This window comes from Sinocyclocheilus anshuiensis, unplaced genomic scaffold (assembly GCF_001515605.1).
Source record: "Sinocyclocheilus anshuiensis isolate Anshui unplaced genomic scaffold, SAMN03320099.WGS_v1.1 scaffold437, whole genome shotgun sequence".
NCBI classification, from domain to species: Eukaryota; Metazoa; Chordata; class Actinopteri; order Cypriniformes; family Cyprinidae; genus Sinocyclocheilus; species Sinocyclocheilus anshuiensis.
In genome coordinates, this window is record NW_015539902.1 from 1,776,963 (window position 1) to 1,796,878 (window position 19,916).

Below are 19,916 nucleotides of genomic sequence, written 5' to 3' on the forward strand. Positions count from 1 at the left end.
CGTTTTCAAAAACTTGCACTTTGAAACCCGTTTTCAAAAATATGCATTTTCAGTCCCCAAAACGCCATTGTCGTGTAAACGAACAGGCAAAACGTACAAAAAGTTTCCAGTTTTTGGCTGAAAACTTTGTCGCGTAAACAGCCCCTTAGTGTCCACGTTTGGTCAAAAGTCCAAGGAAATTTAACACCAAAGCCAAGAAACACAAAACATGAGAGAACAGACAGTTTAAAAGTATAAATCGACACGTTTCAGAAAGGCAGGACATAGAGGAGAAACAATAATGTACAGTATGTGGAAAAGAATGTGTTTTTTTAACCTTAAACCGCATAAACACATTTCATTACACCAAATCCACGACATGGCGGCGGCGCCGGCAACAACAATACTACAGCGAGAATCAAAGTTACACATTCTTTCTTTGCGTGAACATTTGGGCGGTGTTATGAAAATCTTCCCACACAGTGACGCAGACATGTGGGGGCATGTTTAAACGAGGCGTTTTAGGACGTAGACATGTGGGGGCGTGTTTAAACGAGGCGTTTTAGGAAGGCGTGGACGAGACTTAACTTTTATAAAGAATATCTCTTTGGGTTTGAGACTTTAGTCTTTGCAACTTTAGGGATCTTATCTATTCACGAACAGCTTGTAACACTCCAAAGAGAAAGGAAAACTTGAAATCGCATCATATGACCCCTTTAAAACAATACAATTAAATGTGTTAAAATATATATTATGAATCCATTTATTACATATAATTTTATATAAATGTTAATTTATTATAATTTATATAAATATTTATTTCTTATATAATTTTTCTTTCTTTTTTTAAGCTGATCTGTTGTTTGAAGCTTTTTATTGTTGAAATAATGTAAATTATGGAATTAGTGGAAATTATACAGACGTTTAAAAAGTGCACATATTTGGTGATCATAATTTATTAGATGCATCACAGGAACGTAACTGGAAATTACAGCGAAGTGCTCTTCTTTCAGAACAAAGACCATAAAATGGCCCGGGTGGCACTTGAATCTCTCTATCGGCTGCTGTGGGTCTACATGATCCGAATCAAATGTGAAAGCAACACTGCAACACAAAGGTAGCGTACTGAAAATCAGAAACATACAAGCCACAATTTAAGAAATATATTTCTAATGTAAGAAATATAATGGATATTTCAAATGCATTACACTGCCAGTGATGATGAAGAGTAAGATTTGATGATGTTGATTCTGATGATTGACATCTGTTAAGATGACGTTTTTATCTTTTTATCCATTCCAGCCGCCTCACCTCAATCATATCAACGCTGTTCCCTAAGGGTTCACGGAGCGTCGTTCCTAGAGACATGCCGCTCAACATATTTGTCAAGATAATTCAGTTCATTGCCCAGGTTTGACACCCACACACCTTTGTACACCTGATAAGCATCTAAGAAAATATTAGCTACACATCTATGTTTTTGTGTCATGGCTTTTTCATATAACACACAGTAATATCATCTTTGTTTCTCTCCTTTCTACAGGAAAGGCTGGATTTTGCAATGAAAGAAATAATATGTGATCTGCTGAGTGTTGGAAAATCAGCCAAAGCTTTCAGTTTAAATCCAGAGGTAATGTTTATTCTCAAACACACACCCCCACATGTTTGCTTCAAATGTTCTAATGTTTTTACATGAAGCTTAATTATAAATTCTACCTAAAATGCTCAAAAAAAAAAATTATTATAGAATTAAAATAGTATGTGATTTGCTGAGTGTTGGAAAATTTCTGTATAGCAAAGTAAACTTATACAAATACATTCATCCCAGTAGACTGAGTTGAGATCTTGTCATGAGAAAATGCATATTTGGTTTATTTTCTGATATCTGTGTGGTGTATGTCCAGAGAATGAACATTGCTCTGAGAGCATTCCTCGTCATAGCCGATAACCTGCAGCAGAAAGATGGTGAACCACCCATGCCGAACACAGGGGCCACTTTGCCTTCTGGGAACACTCTGAAGAAGAAAAAAACCTACCTCAGCAAAACTCTAACTGAGGAGGAAGCAAAACTTATAGGTCAGGCCACTGATATTGCGAACAGCTGCTTGTGTGTGCTTGAGTTTGTTGTGCAGCTTACAGTTTTTTATAGTCTGGATTGTTTATGCCGTTCCCTGCAGGTATGGCACTGTATTACTCCCAGGTCAGGAAGGCCATTGATAACATCCTGAGGCACTTGGACAAAGAGGTGGGCCGCTGCATGATGCTCACCAATGCCCAGATGCTTAACAAGGAACCTGAGGATATGATCACGTAAGCAGCTGTTTCTGGCCTGTCTCCACCTATTATTTACCTCTGAGTGTAACATGAGTGGGTGAAGGGAAATCTCACAACCAGACAACATACTGTATGAGTCACATCCAGCCCACACACCCTGTTTAGACAGTTTGACATTCTCTTTTTTTCCTGTTTCCTTTTGTTTCTCACTTTGTTTACTTTTGCATAACTCATCCCCTCTCTTTCTCGGGTCAGGGGTGAGAGAAAACCGAAGATTGACTTGTTCCGGACGTGTGTTGCGGCCATTCCCCGTATCCTGCCAGATGGCCTGTCCAAAATTGAGCTCATCGATCTCTTGGCCAGGTGAGGTTCACCACACACCCTTTGACTAAACAATGCACCGTGCAATAAAAAGCTATAATTGTCACTGATTGTTTTTCTTTTTGCATTTTGCAGACTGACGGTCCACATGGATGATGAACTCAGACTCATTGCCCAGAATTCCCTGCAGAGTCTGCTGCTAGACTTCTCCGACTGGCGAGAAGACGTGCTGTTCGGGTACACTAACTTCCTGCTGCGTGAAGTGCAGGACACACAGCAGGGCCTGCAGGACTCGTCTGTTAAACTGCTGCTGCATTTCCTGACGCAGTGGAGGCTGGCGATACAGGCGCCTGGAAAACGCTCGGCAGAGGTATCAGCATTATGTGCGACTTGGCGTTTGCATGAAAATGTTCTCTTTGCTGGCTGTGCTTATTTAGCCAATGTGAACAGTTCTTTGGAGTTGTGGGCATGATCGTGTGTATGTGTATATATTTGTTGACCTCAGATGGGAACTCACAGCAGCGGGAGCTCCAGACTGCCGCCCGAGCGCAGTCCTCACTCCACGGTGCTGCACGCTGTGGAGGGTCTGGCCCTGCTTCTGCTGTGCTCCTGCCAGACCAGCACCCGCAAACTGGCTGTGTCCGTCCTCCGAGAGATACGCTGCCTGTTTACAGCCATCGGACAAGCCGAGGTAAGACAATCTGCTGGAACTTTAGCAGATTAGGCCAGAAAAACACAACACAAAACCAAGTAATTAAACCAAACAACTAATTAAAGCAGAATTACACACAACAAGGCAGAATAAAATATTATAGATAAAGACAGAATATAATAAAAACAATTAGAATAGAAAAAGACACAATATAATCTTGTAGAAAAGGGCAATATAGTAAAGAAATAAAGATAGCATAAAATAGAAAAAAGACACAACAGAATACAAGGGAAAGGAACAGAACAGAATAAAATCAGATAGAATAATAAAAGACTAAGTAGTAAAAAAGAAAAAAGAAACAGAACAGAAGATAGCGTAGACGAATAAGACAGACAAAACAGAACAGAATCAGATTAGAAAAAAGATGATAGAATAAAAAAGAACAGAAAAGATATAATAGAATCTGATAAAATAGAAAAAGAAAATAGTGAAGCAAAAAAGATAGCATAGAATACAAAAAAGATAATAGAATAGAATATGCATAGAATAGAAAATGACAATAGAATAGAGAAATGAAATAGAGTAGACAAGAACAGAAATATAACAAGTAAAATAGAACAGAAAGAATTTGAATATAAAAACAATAGTTTGAAAGGGAAAAGAGAATTAAATAGAAAAGAAAAGAAATTAGTTTTATAGTTAAAATAATTTAAAACATACAGAATATAACCAAACATTAGGTTGGCACTAAAGCTTATTGACTGAATGTATTGAATTGCATTTGATGTCATGTGACCAGTTGAAATCATCCTAAATATGCATACACATGAAGTAGATTGATTTTAGACATAATACTAATCAGTACTAGACCTGTTAGTGCAGCATAAACATTATTCAACAAGAGCCTCATGACTGTCATGTGATTCTGCTCTCAGGATGACGATAAATCCATGATCGAGGTTATGGACCAACTGGCCCCCAGCGTGCTGGAGAGTTTCGTCCATGTGGCCGTCTCTGACTCTGTAGGCATTTCTCATTACACCAGCGGATGTGTTTCTGTTTGTATATCCATATGTTTAGGTGTCGTTCTCAGTATTGACCTCTACTTGCATAAAATTGATTTGTGCCACAAGGCTTTTATAGAACGCGGTCAACAAATGTTTCATAACACTCATGCATGCTTGCTCAAGTTCAGCTATTAAAATCGATGTTCTGTGAAGGCCACCCTGCCCATGAATCATCACGTGGACCTGCAGTGGCTGGTAGAGTGGAATGCACGCTTGGTAAACAGCCACTATGATGTAAAGAGCCCGTCTCACGTGTGGATCTTCGCTCAGTCAGTGAAGGACCCCTGGGTGCTCTGCCTCTATAGCTTCCTTAGGCCGGATCACCTCCCTAAGCACTGCTCCACCGCGCTCAGCTACGCCTGGCCCTACGCATTCACACGTCTACAGCTGCTTATGCCGCTAGTTGACCCAAAGTGAGTATTTACATTATCTTTACTCTTAAAACTTGCCGTTTTGATGATTTTTAGCACGAGTGCTGTCAGAAAAAATAGTTTAAAGAATAGACATTCATGTCCCCAGTAGAAATTATTTTTGAGCCCCTTTCTCTGGTCCCCCCCACAGCAGTCCCGTTTATGCCAAAAAGACCAGCACGTCTGGTCCAGCCGATGGCTATGTGACGCTGTGGAGGAATTACCTGATATTGTGCCTCGGTGTTGCCAAACCTAGTATCATGAGTCCAGGTCACCTGAGAGCCTCTACACCTGAAATCATGGCTACCACACCTGATGGCAGTGTCACGTATGACAACAAGGTACATTACACCCGTAGCAGTCATGATTCGGAAAATGAAAGAACTGTGATGTCATGGGAACATGTATGTGTTTATGATCAGGTGATAGGCACACCATCAGTGGCTTGGCTCCTGAAACAGCTGGTTCCTCTCATGAGATCGGAGAGTTTAGAGATCACTGAGTCTCTAGTCCTTGGCTTTGGACGAACAAATTCCCTTGTGTTCAGGTATTGTTTTTAATAAAGAAGCTTCTTTCTGAACCCAGTGTGCTATTTAGCATATTTGTGTCCAAAACCAGATTTTCATAGTTTTCATAGGGTTATTTCTTAAACCAGGGCAGTTTTACATCAGATATATCAAAGAACTCAGGAAACTGCTCTGGTCTTTTGCCACACACAGTGAGGAAGCTATGAAAAATATGTGTTTGAGAACAGCAAATGAAAAGAGCAGCAAGTAATGTGTGTGTCAAACAAAATATCTGTAGCGAATCAGCTCATGGGGAAATAGGAATAATTAATCATAACTAGTTATAATTAATTATACATATTTAGATCCGCTGTAGATATTTACTTGACCTCTCAGCAGAGATGACTGTCATTCCATTCTGATGTGTGCCGTTATTTAGAAGTGGACAGATATCTACAGATTCCGCAAGACTCTACTAGTAGTTCACTGAAGCAAAGGCAGTGTTGTTATTGTTAACTAAATCTAGAACTATTAAAAAATGTTTTCAGTAATTTGAATGCAGGTGAAACAAAATATAAATATTAGATGAAAAGCTATTAGAATCGTAGAATTTAAAAAACTATTCGAACTATTAGAATGTTAGAATTCAATGAAATTGGAAATGTTGCCCTGGCAACTACCTAAAAATAGATACGTTTAACATAAATACTAAAATGACTACGGTAAGTTAAAAATAAATATTATAAAAATATGAAAACAAATTTACTAAAACTAAATTAAAATTACAGAAAATATAAAAATAAAAGCTAATTCAAAATATTAATAAATACTATAGTATTGTATAAAAATACTAGAATAACACTGAGCACAAACTATTTAATGTAACCTAAAGGTTTTTCAACCCTAGACATATTGATTTTAATTTTGACATATTATGTCAGTTATGAATTCATAGCAGCACACTGCATAATAAAGCCATATTCCCACCAGGCTTTGGAGTCAAAAACATATTGATGGAAATATTTATGTTGCTTTCATACTGCGGATTTTTCATGACTGTTTCATACATGTGTGTTTGATTAGGGAGCTGGTGGAAGAACTCCATCCTCTAATGAAAGAAGCTCTGGAGAGGAGACCTGAGGTGAGAGCTCTGTCCTAATGCAGCTCTTTGGAAACGTTGGAAACCCCACAAATAACGTAATGGTCCATAGTGCAGTGGCAGTGCTCATGCACATTTTTAGATGTAAATTGACTCTCTCTGTGTTGTTCTTTCTTTATGTTTCTGTAGAATAAGAAGCGTAGAGAGCGGAGAGATCTGCTCCGGCTGCAGCTGCTGCGTATCTTTGAGCTTCTTGCTGACTCAGGGGTCATCAGTGACAGGTGAACTTGTCCACTCTCCCCACTAGGCCAGTATTGTGGACTTAAATAGTCAAATCCTGGGTTTACCTTTCTAAACTGATCTTATTTCACAACAAAGCAGGTCTTTGACCTCTGTTAAATTAAAAAGGGAAAGGGAAAGTCTTGTAAAAATCCCTTGTGCATCTGTTTTCTTCACTGCAGTACCAATGGGGCGTTGGAACGAGATTCCCTGGCTCTAGGAGCCCTTTTCCTGGAGTATGTCGATCTGACACGGATGCTCTTAGAAGCAGAGAATGACAAAGAGCTGGACATTTTGAAAGACATAAGAGCTCATTTCAGTGGAATGGTGGCAAACCTCATCCAGTGTATTCCAGGTAACGCACGGAGCCATTATTTTGAATATCCCTTATCTCTTTTAGGATTTAAAAATTAGCATTAGCATCTCAAATATCTTTCCCAGTGTACAATAAATACTGGAAATACTCCCAACTATACTCCATAATACCAAAGACCATAATGAGAGTGGGTCAGATATTTTAGCTGATATCCAAACAAGCCGCCTTTTCAAAGGCCCAATAGGCTCTAACACTGAATGAGTCACTTATTAAAGGCCCAGGAGCAGAGCTACGAATAGAACCGTTCTGGCTCTGATTAATACGTGCTGACTGACCAAGAAAAACCTCAGACCAGCAAAGCACAACATCCCCTCTGACACACAAGCAGCCTACATAAGCCCACCAGAAGCCCTGCATCACGGCTAGCTCTCAAATCAAAAGATGGTTGTGAGGTAGGGCTGTTTAGTGTTAACATACTGAAAAAATGAAATTGGTATTTTTTATGAATTAATATGACAAACTCAAAAGTGACAGTAAAGACATTTATAATGTCAAAAAAGAGTTTTATTTCAAATAAATGATGCTCTTTTGAACTTTCTATTCATCAATGGAAAAAAAGTATCAGTTTTCATAAAAGTGTTACATACTGTATATATTAAAATTATTACAAATGTTTTCTGAGTACCAAATCAGCATATTAAGATGATTTCTGAAGGATTATGTGACATATATAAAACAGTTATTTTAAATTGTAATAATATTTCACAATTTTCTTTAAATTGAATGTAGATTTGGTTGGCATAAGAAACTTCTTTTAAAAGCTTAAAAAATCTTACCAACCCAAACTTTTAAACTGTAGTGTTGAAGAATACCATTTCATTTTTGATTTTAAGTTGCCTGACCAAACATGTTGCTCTTTTGAACTTTCTATTCATCACTGATACTTTTATGAAAAGTATCAGTTTTCATAAAAGTGTTACATACTGTATATATTAAAATTATTACAAATGTTTTCTGAGTACCAAATCAGCATATTAAGATGATTTCTGAAGGATTATGTGACATATATAAAACAGTTATTTTAAATTGTAATAATATTTCACAATTTTCTTTAAATTGAATGTAGATTTGGTTGGCATAAGAAACTTCTTTTAAAAGCTTAAAAAATCTTACCAACCCAAACTTTTAAACTGTAGTGTTGAAGAATACCATTTCATTTTTGATTTTAAGTTGCCCGACCAAACATGTTTTACACTGTACCAAGCTGAGAGCAAAGAGATATTAAAAAATGTTCCTCAAGTCTCATTGGTGTTTTTCTCTTTAGTCCACAACAGGCGGTTATTGTTCCCCCAGCAGAGCTTGAGGCATCATCTCTTCATTCTCTTCAGCCAGTGGGCCGGACCCTTCAGTGTCATGTTCACACCTCTGGACCGCTATAGTGATCGCAACCATCAGATCACACGCTACCAGTACTGCGCTTTGAAGGTAAACCTGGACTAAAAATCTGGCAAGGCATTTTATCAAACGAGACTTTATTCCCTCATATTTGGCATATAGATAGACATATCTTGTAATTAAAGAAAGAGGAAGTTTAGAATTTGTTCGGTGCCATTTGTCTCTTTGGCTCATGTCACTTGAAGGAAGAAAATATACAGTCATGTTAGCAGTACTAAATCAAGTGAAAACATCTGAAATCCAATCTGGAAAGTACCTGTATGCTCAATTAAAAACTGGCGGGTGTCTTGCGGAAAATTCCCCAAGCTCTCTACACACTCTTTGTCCAAAAAGGCATGCACTTGGCAGTACCAGATGCTCTGACCTTTTTTTTTTAGTAGAAGGTGTGAAAAGCCTATTCTGTGTGTGTCACAATGGATCAGGGCTGTTAGAAAGAAGTACCTTGTGTGTTAAGTTTAAAAGCAGTGTGTAATTTCAGTCTCATGATGACGATTCATTTTAAAGTCTTATTCCTGTCGGAACTGTGGTTTGTCCACATGCTCCAAACCATTGAGCTCTGTTATGAGATTTTCTTTGATGTAATGCTTTGTTTCTGTGTGTACATGGTTTGTTGTCAGGCTATGTCAGCGGTATTATGCTGTGGCCCTGTGTTCGATAACGTGGGCCTTTCTACAGACGGATACCTGTACAAGTGGCTGGACAATATCTTAGCCTGCCATGATCTCCGGGTAAGCATTCACTCACTCCTTTTTATTTTTGGAACGGTTCCTGTGTCAGCTGTAGTCTTTGTCTTAACCTGTTGATGCTGAACAGCCTTCCTGTTTCAATTTTATAGCTGCTTTTTATCAGGTCTAATACCTGTCATTAAAACTTAACCAACAAGCCTGTCAGGACTGGCCTGTGAGCACATTTTGTTTTATTTGCTTTTCTGCTTTATTGACTTTATTGATTCTGTGTTGTCAACCATTTAAATGAGTTTTATCTTGTTTGTTTAGGTTTGCAATTAAAGTTGAGATTAATGACTAGCACATTGGAATAACTTTCATTCTGCTTTGATTATGGGAAAAGCACAAATTTAAACACTCACGTTTATATCACCGCCCTGGGCTGCAGGTGCATCGGCTGGGCTGTGAGGTTGTTATCTTGCTCCTGGAACTGAACCCAGATCAGGTGAATCTTTTTAACTGGGCTGTGGATCGCTGCTTCACTGGATCATACCAGCTCGCTTCAGGGTGCTTCAAAGCTATTGCTACTGTGTGCGGTAGCAGGTAATTGGAGCCTTCCTCATTGCCATGGTCACCTTTAATGACATTTTCAGAAAGCAGATCATACATTTTTTTTAATCCTGTGTTTTGTTCTTACTTTTCAGGAATTATCCGTGTGACATCGTGACCCTTTTGAATCTGGTGTTGTTTAAGTCATCTGACACAAGCAGAGAGATTTACGAGATATCCATGCAGCTCATGCAGGTACCTGATGCATTTTTTTTCAATCAGTTGTTCAGATTTTTACTTGCCTTTCTTGTATTTTCTATGGCTGAAAGATTTATTTATGCATGTTTTTATAAGTGTCAGAAAGTAATGTATATACAAGTTTTCCCTCCAAAAATAAATAAATAAATACATTGCTAGCTCTAAAATATTTTTTTCTATTTTTTTTTCTGTCATGCAGGTTCTAGAGTCCAAGTTGTCCGTTTACTCAAAGAGGATTGTGGGGCAGAAATCAGGAAATATCTTGCATGGCACACATGGTCCTTTACCGCCACTATACAGCGTCTCTCTCTTCCAGCTCTCAAATCAGCTGGCCTGCATGTATCCTGAACTCACCCTGCCACTCTTCTCAGGTAGGGTGTGCATGTCTGTGTCTGTGACACACTTACTCATGCTTTACAAGGAATAGCTCTTAGCCACATGTTTGGATGCGTCACCAAACTGTTGGTCCACCAAAAGCAAATCAACACCTACATGCAAAAGAATGGGCCTGGTTGAACGTGCTCTGTTATTGTTCTGCAGCTCAACATTTGACCTTGCACTAAACCTGCCCACTAATTTTTTTTATCCGCAATCATTTCACACATGCAGAGGTAAGCCAGAGGTTCTCCACCACTCACCCTAATGGCAGACAGATCATGCTGACCTACCTGCTGCCGTGGCTGAACAATATAGAGCTGGTTGATACAGGACTGCTTCCCCCGACCTCCAGCCCGTGCACTCCAGAGGAAGAGGCTCGTGAGCAGTCTGACAACCTGGGAATCGCCCACAGGCTCAGAGGCAACGGTTGGGGCTCTCTGCAGGCCACCTCACTGGTCCTAAACAACCTCATGTTCATGACCGCAAAGGTGAGAGGCACTGCATTGTGTAAATAGCCAGTTGTGGTAATGACTCAACCCATCCAAATGAAAAAGGCTCAAATTACTGTAGATATCTTTAATATCTCAGTTGAATCTACCAGACTGAAAAGAGAATGAGGAGGAGAGGAAGGCTAAATTATGATTATTTATGACGTTTATGCAAGAATTATTGCCTTACATTACACAATGCTATAATACAGTGCAATGAAAGTGTTGAAAATGGCCTCTTTGAAGATTCGGCAATCAACTAAAATGTTGTTTTTGTGTGGTTTTTCCATCAGTATGGAGATGAAGTCCCAGGTCCTGAGATGGAGAATGCCTGGAATGCTCTTGTGGCCAATGACAAGTGGAGTAACAACCTGAGAATAACGTTGCAGTTCCTCATAAGCTTGTGTGGAGTCAGCAGTGACACTACACTGCTGCCTTATGTAAGGAAAACACACATATGGACACTCTTTTAATCATTAGATGTTTATAATGGACTAAATTTGTTTCGAACTGTTTTTAGATTAAGAAAGTGGTGATATATCTGTGTCGGAACAACACCATTCAGACCATGGAGGAGCTGCTCTTTGAGCTTCAGCAGACAGACCCGGTAAACCCAGTGGTCCTACACTGTGACAACCCACCGTTTTACCGCTTTGTTGCCAGCAACAAGACCTCTGTTGTGGCCTCAGGTGAGGCACATATCCCTTGGGGGGTTTAGCAGCTTTTTTTTTATTTTCAATGCAGTGTCAGAAGAAATTTATTTCTTAATAAATGTAAGATTTTTCAGAAGAGAAGATCTATAACCTGTAAATTATTCAAAGCAGTAATTCAATTAATACATAATTCAGTATGCAAATTAACATATAGTCGCTTATAAATGTAGTTCTAGCTCAGTTGAGCAGTGACAGTTCTATGGCTTTGGTCCATTCCATTGCAGAACCCTGGGTTGTGCTGTATTGAATGCTTTGAATTTTATAACCCAATGTATGGTTCTGACCTAATAATAGTTAAATATTCAGTTTTTTGTTTGTTTGCAAAGGCACAACATCTAGCAGCAATACGGTAGTGGCCGGGCAAGAAAACTTCCAGGAGACAGATGAGGCAAAGATCGTCAGAGAGAATGAAGAGAGGTAGATCTTTCTTCATGTAACTTTGATTTCCTTAAAAAGTTTTAATTAATACATTTTTTTTAATACACTAAATTCTCCAAAACACATGGGCTGTAAGTTCTCATCCACCACATATATACTAAGTAGGCAGCTACTGAACAGCCAGTTAATACATGTTATGTCAATATGCATGTGCATTTTATGTTCCCTAACATGTATTTTGTGCACACATTTTCTCAGGTTAAGCAATGCAGCCCGGGCTCATAACCGCCTGGAATCACGCTACAGCAACAGCTCAGGAGGTTCTTACGATGAGGAGAAGAGTAAGTTCTTCATCTGACCTGTATTATGGATGTAGTTATGGACGACTTTACGGTTCACAGAGCCGTGTGTGCAACTCCAGACTTTATAGGTTACAGTCAGTAATCCCCCAGATTACCAGAACAGAGCAACAGATGGTTCACAGCTGTCAATCCACACACTGACACATATGACTAAGGATACATTTACACTCATTGTTTTACGATTTCTAACAACTGACAACTGTACATGTGACTTACCTTTTGGTGCATACTGTATATACCAATAATACATGCTCACTAGAGCATTGCGTCTCCGTATTAAAGAATTCGGTACTGAAATTAAGGTCGCTAGTTGTGCACAAGTATTTGTGAGTTTTGGGTGTGGGAGCTGCCAGCTTTTGTCCTGCCTACATACCTGCCACGACAGCTGATGGCCGAGTGGCAAGATGGCAGCTCTAATGGAGATGAATGATAAGTTAATTGCATGATGCGCTTTGAATCGACTCATCGCACCAGATGGTAATATGAAGTGACAGAGTGAAATTCCTCTTTAATTTAAATTAATAATTAATTAAAATGTATTAATTTATTATTTAATTTTAATGCATTAATCATTTTTATTCAAAATCATCAGTTTATTTAGAATGATTAATTTTGTAGATTAATATAAAGATTAAATAACATATAATACTTTATGATAGTGGACATTTCAAGATTATTTTAGAAATATTTCCTGATTTATTGTGGTTATGGAAACTCAGATTCAGATGATTCGACTGATTTGATGTTAAATTATATGTAACACTATAGACACATTTCAAAATGTTTCTAATTATAAAGCTTTCTGGAATGCTTGATTGTGATTGATCAGTCATAGCATTCTGTGTATTTTTTTACCATTGTGTCCTACATAACTGTGCCGGTTTCACATCTCTTGTATCACTCTGGTCTATTTCTACTTTCTGGAGTCAATATTTAATGCCAGTTTATTCAATTATGGTATTTGGTATGGTATTTTGGTTACCCTGTTCACGTTGGTGTCTTAGTAACTCTGTTTTACTGTAATGCCCAGCTGAGTTTTGACTCCTATTGTGTGTGTTAACAGATGACCCTCTACCTCCGTATGCTGCCTGGTTGATCAGTGTATTGGAGAGTAACAGACCTCAGCCTCTTCCCATGCCTGTGAACGGAGGCTGTTGGGCCCCGTTGGTGGACTACCTGCCCGAGACCATCACCCCACGGGGACCCCTTCACAGGTACCAGCCGAGCGTTCCTTATGCTTTTGTCTTCCTTTGCATTTTAATGAAGTCAGACTGAATGAGAACAGAGATTTATGAAAAGTGTTAAATGTCCAACCCTCCTACTCTCAAAACATTTACACAGACATACATGGATTTACACCATAAACTCATCCTTACACAGTTGCTTTGGTTCATATGCAGCGAATGGATTTAATTAAGCCAATCCCATAAAACCCACTTGTGTTAGTTTGCTCTAGCATTTTACAGCAGTTGCCCACAACTCTGTTTTGTTTACAAGAGAGGAGCTGTTGTTCCGTTACCATGACAAAAGTTCTTACCAGCATCCTTCTGACGTTCAATGATTTTTCAGGAGGGAGGTACAGACGGTCAGGCATGCATCAAAGGATGGTGCAACAACATATTTGGGATTTTTATAAAATATCTGTCAGGTTCATCAGATCTGTGCAGACTTGCGCTGACACCTGAAGAGTCGGCTATACATCAAAACTCATGAGTTATTGAAAATATGAGCAGAATTGCATAACAGGAATAACTGCTAAAAGTAAACTCCCCTCTTTGTTTTCTGTCTGGATATGCGCAAGCCAAATGAAGAGCCATCTGTCTATACCAGTCGGTAATTTAATGGATCTTGAATTGAATTAGGTGATTCACAGTCACAGCTGGGCTCGACCCTGTATGCCTTCATTTTAGACCTTTTTGCCATTTTGATAGATAAAATAGCAAAGCGAGGATGGGAAATAATGGACAGAAGAGATGCAATCAAGATTGTGAAATGTTGCATGCCAGATTCGAACTTGCATCATCCACATGAGCACTAGGCCACAGTTCCCTGTCTTATTATATATGTACATCTTTCAGTGGATGCTGCAACCAATCAGGTTAAGTATGTAACACTATTCTTGTTACATGTGTGTGCCGGCAGGTGTAACATAGCTGTAATCTTCATGACGGAGATGGTGGTGGACCACAGCGTCAGAGAAGACTGGGCGCTACACCTGCCGCTGCTTCTTCATGCTCTCTTCCTAGGTAAGCACTCTTTTATTTTCTCTTTCTCACCTCATCTTTTTATCTCACTTTTTTCAGTGTTATTAAAATGTGGAGAACCCCCTGATCTAGACTGTACCTTTTTTAGCTAAAAGATATGAGGGAGTTTATGTTTGGATATCTCTCCGTGAGAACGCACTCACATCTTTGGTCTGGGCTACTGTATATAGTGCCCACATTCTCCACCGTAATTCACCCCAGCAGTCTGTCTGAATAACACAGCACAACAATGCCAGAAATGTGAAAAATGTCTGTGATGGAAAACGAGAAGGAGAAGGAAAGACAGAGGTGGCTGGCGAAATGCCATCTACTCATGGCTTATCTCTCTCAGACACTTGATGTCGTCAGCACCTCCTGCCCACAACATGTTCCTCTTTATGTCTTTTGCCGCACCTGTGAACTTTTTCAATGCCCTTTGTTTTTCCTTAAAAAAAGATTTGTAAGCTCAGTAATGGATCACAACACTACAAACTCTGATTTGAAATGAAAAATATTTGAAACTTGTATTTAATAAATAATATGAAAACAACATTAAAATATTGATTTATAGTATTCAGATATTTATAGATGCATTGTGGGAGTGGGCAGTTGACATTTTATGATTCTTTTGTTCCTATGATAACTCCATCAGTGGAATTCTCTGCGGGGCTGTGGTTAGTGTAGTTCTTGATCAGTAATTCACCCTTCGCAGGGAGTTTGTTTGACAGGCGATCTGACCAATCATAATGCAGAATCTAACATTTTGTTCAACTAACAAACCAGTCAGGAGAGTGTATCCATGTCGTGAACTTGAAAAATGGTGTATTGACATCTTTGTGAGGTTGAAACGATACCTTCTGATGTTCATTCATGTTTATTTCGTGCTATAACTAGTAAAGAGGAAGAGATGATCGGTTCACATGCCGCTTGAACTGAGGCACTACAGCGATCTGTCACGGCACAGTAAAGAGCCACAAAATGGTATATATTGTTGTAATTTCTTAAAAAATTACAAAATTTGAAAGCTGAGACTTTCCCAGCAGGCACAGGACGTCAAAATAACGTCAGGTTGACGTTGGACATGACGTCAGACAGATGTTGCATTTTGGTTGAGAATGAAAACCAGGTTGACGGCAGTATTTGACGCCAATTTGACATTGACTTAATGTTGGATTTTGGTTACACAACCTAAAAACAACAAATATCAACATCAGCTGCCGTCGGTATTGGACATCAAATTAACATTGACATTAGACATTGAATTGATATTGAATTTTGGTCACCCGATGTCGCAACCGAAATTTAACCAAATATCAACGTCTTATGACATTGTATGCCTGCTGGGAATTTGTTTCATACCAGAAGTAACCTGCTCTGTCTTTTCTGTCGGTGCGTTGTCAGTTTCCTCTTTGCTCCGTGATGTCTTTTTCACTGCGTGAGAACATGATGTGTGGTGTGAGAGCAGCATAGCTTGTCGGACGTAGCAACAGTAACTAAGGGGGGCAGGTTTTTGCGAAGGGTCAGTTAAGCATCATATTTAATGAACTTCAAATCACAAATAACAACATATAATTTCTGTGCTCATGGCAAGTCTGAAAATTTGTACAATTTAAATGTTTGCAAAAAAATGTCCTGAACAATTGCACTCTATTACAAGTGTGCATTGTTGCACAGAGCCATATTTTGTGTTCTGTGCTTCTCCTTGGAATGTATTATACATGATGCATTATCCGCGTTATGCAACTGTACAACAGTGGGAACACCCTTTGAAAGTAATTTAGTTCAGGTTCAGAATGTTGTTCATTCCTGTCCACTTCATTGACTTCTTTTCTATTCAGCCCAAATCAGTTCAGTTCATTTACCTGTGCATCTCTGTCCTCTCAGGTTTGGATCATTACCGGCCAGAGGTATTTGAGCACAGCAAGAGGTTACTCCTGCATCTCCTCATCGCCCTCTCCTGCAACAACAACTTCCAGGTCATCGCCTCTGTCCTGTTACTAACCAGAGAGATTGGCGACAACAAGACGCTCACCGTTAAATCCAGCTACCAGCCCGAATACCTCTACACAGGTACAATCATTTCTCTACCCAGAATCCAACATGACACAAAAAGACACCAACAACTGACAGAAATAAACATAGACTGTTTATTTATTTCATTGCGCAAAAAGAATTCCAGTTTCTTGCTAGAAGTTTTGTTTTATTTCCCATAAAAACCAAAATCACAGTAAAGTTTCAAATTGTGCTCAGATATGCCAAGATACAAAAGTCTGCAGGAAAAACATTTACGACAAAGTGAACACTCAAATCAATCGTGATATATGGAGAGCAACCTGTAAAAATTTCCTCTGGGTACGGTCTTTACCCACAATTCCTTGTTTTAAGTACAACAACTGTACAAGAACATTACAGTCATGCCAACTTGCACAGCAAGATAAATGCACAAAAAAAAACAGAGAGACTTTGCATTAAACTCATCTGACCTCATTTTGTCACATCACCTGCAGCAAAGAGAAGACACCTACATTTTCAACAGCTTAAATTTACAAATGAGGAAGTAGGTAACTATTATGAAGCTAAAGCCCAAGGGTGAGGATTTAATTCTCTTTGGCATAGAATTCAAAGTATTTTTGGCAGCTGTTTGTCTTTCTCACTATAGAAGAGACTGAGGTAATTAGGACAGACACCCTGCCAAGTCCCAGTTTGCATTATGACTGAGGTTTTTCGGGCATTTAATCTTTTATCCTGAATGTCACTGATGTTTCTGTTTCCTTGTTTACTGACACCTGAATAGACACATGTGAAAAGTCACCGCTGACAATTAAAGCTTGGAATACAAATCACATTTTTTAGATGTTTTGGCTCCTATTTTGATCGTACAGACATGCAGCGAAGACTACTGGCGAATTTGAAATGGAGAAAAGCCTAATATTGAAACAAGGCCCGCAGACACAATAATAAGAAAAGAAAAATGTTTAAGTATTTACAGATTTGCTGTACTGTTTATAACCTGCATGAATTGCGTAACTAAACCACTCTTTCGTCTGAACAGGGGGGTTCGACTTTCTGCGGGAGTGGCAGACATCACCAGTGGCGGATTCCGGACTAAGCTCGTCCTCCACCTCCTCTAGTGTGAGCCTGGGAGGAAGCATCGGAAACCTGCCACAAATCACAGCTGACCTGGAGGAGCTGGACGAGTCCTCCACAGAATCAGATGAGAAAACCAACAAGCTCATTGAGTTCCTCACCACCAGGTTTGTGGCAAAGATACAGCTTTTTAGCAGTTGTTTCGATATATGTGGATGAAAATAGATTGAAACTCAAATGGGAGGGTTTTTTCAGGCACATAAGACACTAATCTAGAATGCATAAATATGATTATCAGGATGACAAGACAAAATGGATGGTGCATCAACTATCAAATATTCATAAGCTCACACATCCTCTAGTGGCCAAAGATCAAAATATTTTTTATTTTTAAATACAATTCTAAATAATTATGCCATCATTTATTATTAATTATTATTCTTTTAATATTTTAATTACTTAAATTCGTTTTTTTAAATTATACATTTTATTTTATTTGTTTCACATTTGAAATTCACACACAGGCAATTTTGATAAATATCTCGAAACATATATTGTTTCCATTTTTTCCCCAGCAAAACTATTGGGTATTTCCCAGAGTCATTAAATCAGCCATTTAGAGAGCAGTAGTTTATGTATTTGTGATTTTGGTGGTGGTGGTGGTACAGTGCATGGAGTACTGTCCTGTCCTTACTCAGGGCTTTCGGACCGCTTTGGTGCCATGAAGACATCATGCCAAAGAACCCCAACTCTAAGAGCACTGAGCAGCTCACCAACTTCCTGCGGCATGTGGTTTCTGTGTTCAAGGAGTCCAAATCAGGTAATTACCAAACATTGTTAGTGCATTTACAGTATGTGTCATATTTACAGAATGTAATATCCCCTATACAGTATATTGGAACAGTGGTTGTTTGATAAGCGACTGATAAGTGTCATGTGTCAGATTTCCATCTAGAGCATCAGCTGAGTGACGTTGCTTTGCAGACGGCCCTCTGCAGCTCCTCCCGCCATTATGCCGGGCGCTCGTTCCAGATCTTCCGCACCCTGAGACAACCCCTCTCTGCCCACGCAGTGTCCGACCTGCTCTCACGGCTGGTGGAGGTTGTGGGGGAACATGGGGATGAAGTACAGGTGTGCATCCATCAGCAAGAGTATTAAAAAACATCCATGCAATAAACGCTGTAATTATATAGTTCTCTGGAATACTTCAGCTCGATTGGTTAAATGCATTTGGTGGTCAAATAATTCTTAGTTTCAATCTTATTGCGATAATTTTTTTATCTTTTTGCCTGCCAGGGTTACGTAATGGAGATTTTACTCACTCTGGAGTCTGTTGTGGATAATTTAGCTGAATGTCTGAACAACAGTGAACTTATGGCAGCTTTGACGAGGTGAGAATTACATGCTGTATATTATGTTTTCCTACCATTTCAACCTAAAATGTTTTATAGCCACGGTACACTACTGTTCAAAAGTTTGGAAATTGTAATAATATTTCACAATATTACTGTTTTTCTGTATTATGGGTCAATAAATGCAGCCTTGGTAAGAATAAGAGATTTTTTTCAAAAACATTAAAAACTTTTACCAAAACTTTGGAATGGTATTATTAATAACAATATAGCAGGATGGAAAAAAATATTAAATTATTCATTTGTTTTTCTTAACATACCTGCAATGTCTCTTCCATGTACAGAGATTCCTCTCCAGACTTCCTGATGAGCGGGAAGCTAAACCCAAATCGTAAGAGCACAGGGCAGCTGAACCTGCACCAAGAGGGTGGCACTAACGAGCGGAACAGGCACCAGCGCAGTTACTCCGTCCCTAAGAAGTTTGGCGAAAGCGGGGAAAACTCATCCTCCAACCCTCCTCGCAGTGCCACGCTGGACCGCATCCAAGCCTGTACCCAACAAGGTCTCGCCCGATCGGCCCGCAGTACATCCTCCAACTCTACCCGCGCCGACACAAGTGTCATCACCGACCCCTCCCACTCCAGTCACCCCGCCAACCTGCTCGCCACCGTCTTCTGGGTGGCGGTGTCACTCATGGAGTCAGACTTTGAATTCGAATACCAGATGTCATTGAGGCTGGTTCACAAACTGCTGGCACGGGTTCCGTTGGATCTGCAGGAGAACAGGGAGAGACTAGAGAAGCTCCAGGCCCAGCTGAGGTGGAGTGGCTTTTCCGGGCTGCAGCAGCTGCTCCTGAAGGGATTCACTTCTCCGGCCACAAATGATCTTACGCTTCAGCTGTTCTGTCAGCTTACACCTGTTTCACGAGTGCCAGTAGTGGACACATCGCAGTCTATAGGTGGGTAGAATGCTATTGGCACAATTTTAAAACCTGTTTACACAGGTCTAATGTGACTAAACGACTCAAAAGCAGTGACAAAAACAGTACTTGCTTACTACTCCTGTCTCTTTGTAGACTTTGTCAG

At 39.4% G+C, this 19,916-nt stretch overlaps 1 protein-coding gene across 9 annotated transcripts in view; it reads left to right on the top strand.

Annotated features, from left to right (window-relative positions):
• Nucleotides 1–19,916, top strand: part of LOC107686153 (protein furry homolog) — a 70,036-nt gene that overhangs the window by 35,016 nt on the left and 15,104 nt on the right. For 6 of the 9 annotated variants that reach the window (XM_016483039.1, XM_016483032.1, XM_016483034.1 and 3 more), the window contains exons 12-44: nucleotides 993–1,096; nucleotides 1,282–1,390; nucleotides 1,523–1,609; nucleotides 1,884–2,055; nucleotides 2,157–2,289; nucleotides 2,509–2,616; nucleotides 2,710–2,944; nucleotides 3,080–3,265; nucleotides 4,162–4,248; nucleotides 4,447–4,706; nucleotides 4,855–5,044; nucleotides 5,126–5,250; nucleotides 6,293–6,350; nucleotides 6,498–6,589; nucleotides 6,770–6,942; nucleotides 8,228–8,388; nucleotides 8,976–9,086; nucleotides 9,472–9,626; nucleotides 9,728–9,827; nucleotides 10,030–10,201; nucleotides 10,440–10,696; nucleotides 10,990–11,136; nucleotides 11,217–11,385; nucleotides 11,736–11,826; nucleotides 12,046–12,128; nucleotides 13,213–13,363; nucleotides 14,292–14,395; nucleotides 16,277–16,462; nucleotides 17,445–17,646; nucleotides 18,148–18,299; nucleotides 18,423–18,610; nucleotides 18,776–18,870; nucleotides 19,176–19,789. In XM_016483039.1, the coding sequence (XP_016338525.1) occupies nucleotides 993–1,096; nucleotides 1,282–1,390; nucleotides 1,523–1,609; nucleotides 1,884–2,055; nucleotides 2,157–2,289; nucleotides 2,509–2,616; nucleotides 2,710–2,944; nucleotides 3,080–3,265; nucleotides 4,162–4,248; nucleotides 4,447–4,706; nucleotides 4,855–5,044; nucleotides 5,126–5,250; nucleotides 6,293–6,350; nucleotides 6,498–6,589; nucleotides 6,770–6,942; nucleotides 8,228–8,388; nucleotides 8,976–9,086; nucleotides 9,472–9,626; nucleotides 9,728–9,827; nucleotides 10,030–10,201; nucleotides 10,440–10,696; nucleotides 10,990–11,136; nucleotides 11,217–11,385; nucleotides 11,736–11,826; nucleotides 12,046–12,128; nucleotides 13,213–13,363; nucleotides 14,292–14,395; nucleotides 16,277–16,462; nucleotides 17,445–17,646; nucleotides 18,148–18,299; nucleotides 18,423–18,610; nucleotides 18,776–18,870; nucleotides 19,176–19,789 (5,257 nt within the window). The remainder of the gene's footprint in view (nucleotides 1–992; nucleotides 1,097–1,281; nucleotides 1,391–1,522; nucleotides 1,610–1,883; nucleotides 2,056–2,156; nucleotides 2,290–2,508; nucleotides 2,617–2,709; nucleotides 2,945–3,079; nucleotides 3,266–4,161; nucleotides 4,249–4,446; nucleotides 4,707–4,854; nucleotides 5,045–5,125; nucleotides 5,251–6,292; nucleotides 6,351–6,497; nucleotides 6,590–6,769; nucleotides 6,943–8,227; nucleotides 8,389–8,975; nucleotides 9,087–9,471; nucleotides 9,627–9,727; nucleotides 9,828–10,029; nucleotides 10,202–10,439; nucleotides 10,697–10,989; nucleotides 11,137–11,216; nucleotides 11,386–11,735; nucleotides 11,827–12,045; nucleotides 12,129–13,212; nucleotides 13,364–14,291; nucleotides 14,396–16,276; nucleotides 16,463–17,444; nucleotides 17,647–18,147; nucleotides 18,300–18,422; nucleotides 18,611–18,775; nucleotides 18,871–19,175; nucleotides 19,790–19,916) is intronic. The other 3 variants (XM_016483035.1, XM_016483038.1, XM_016483040.1) reach the window with 1 other exon arrangement.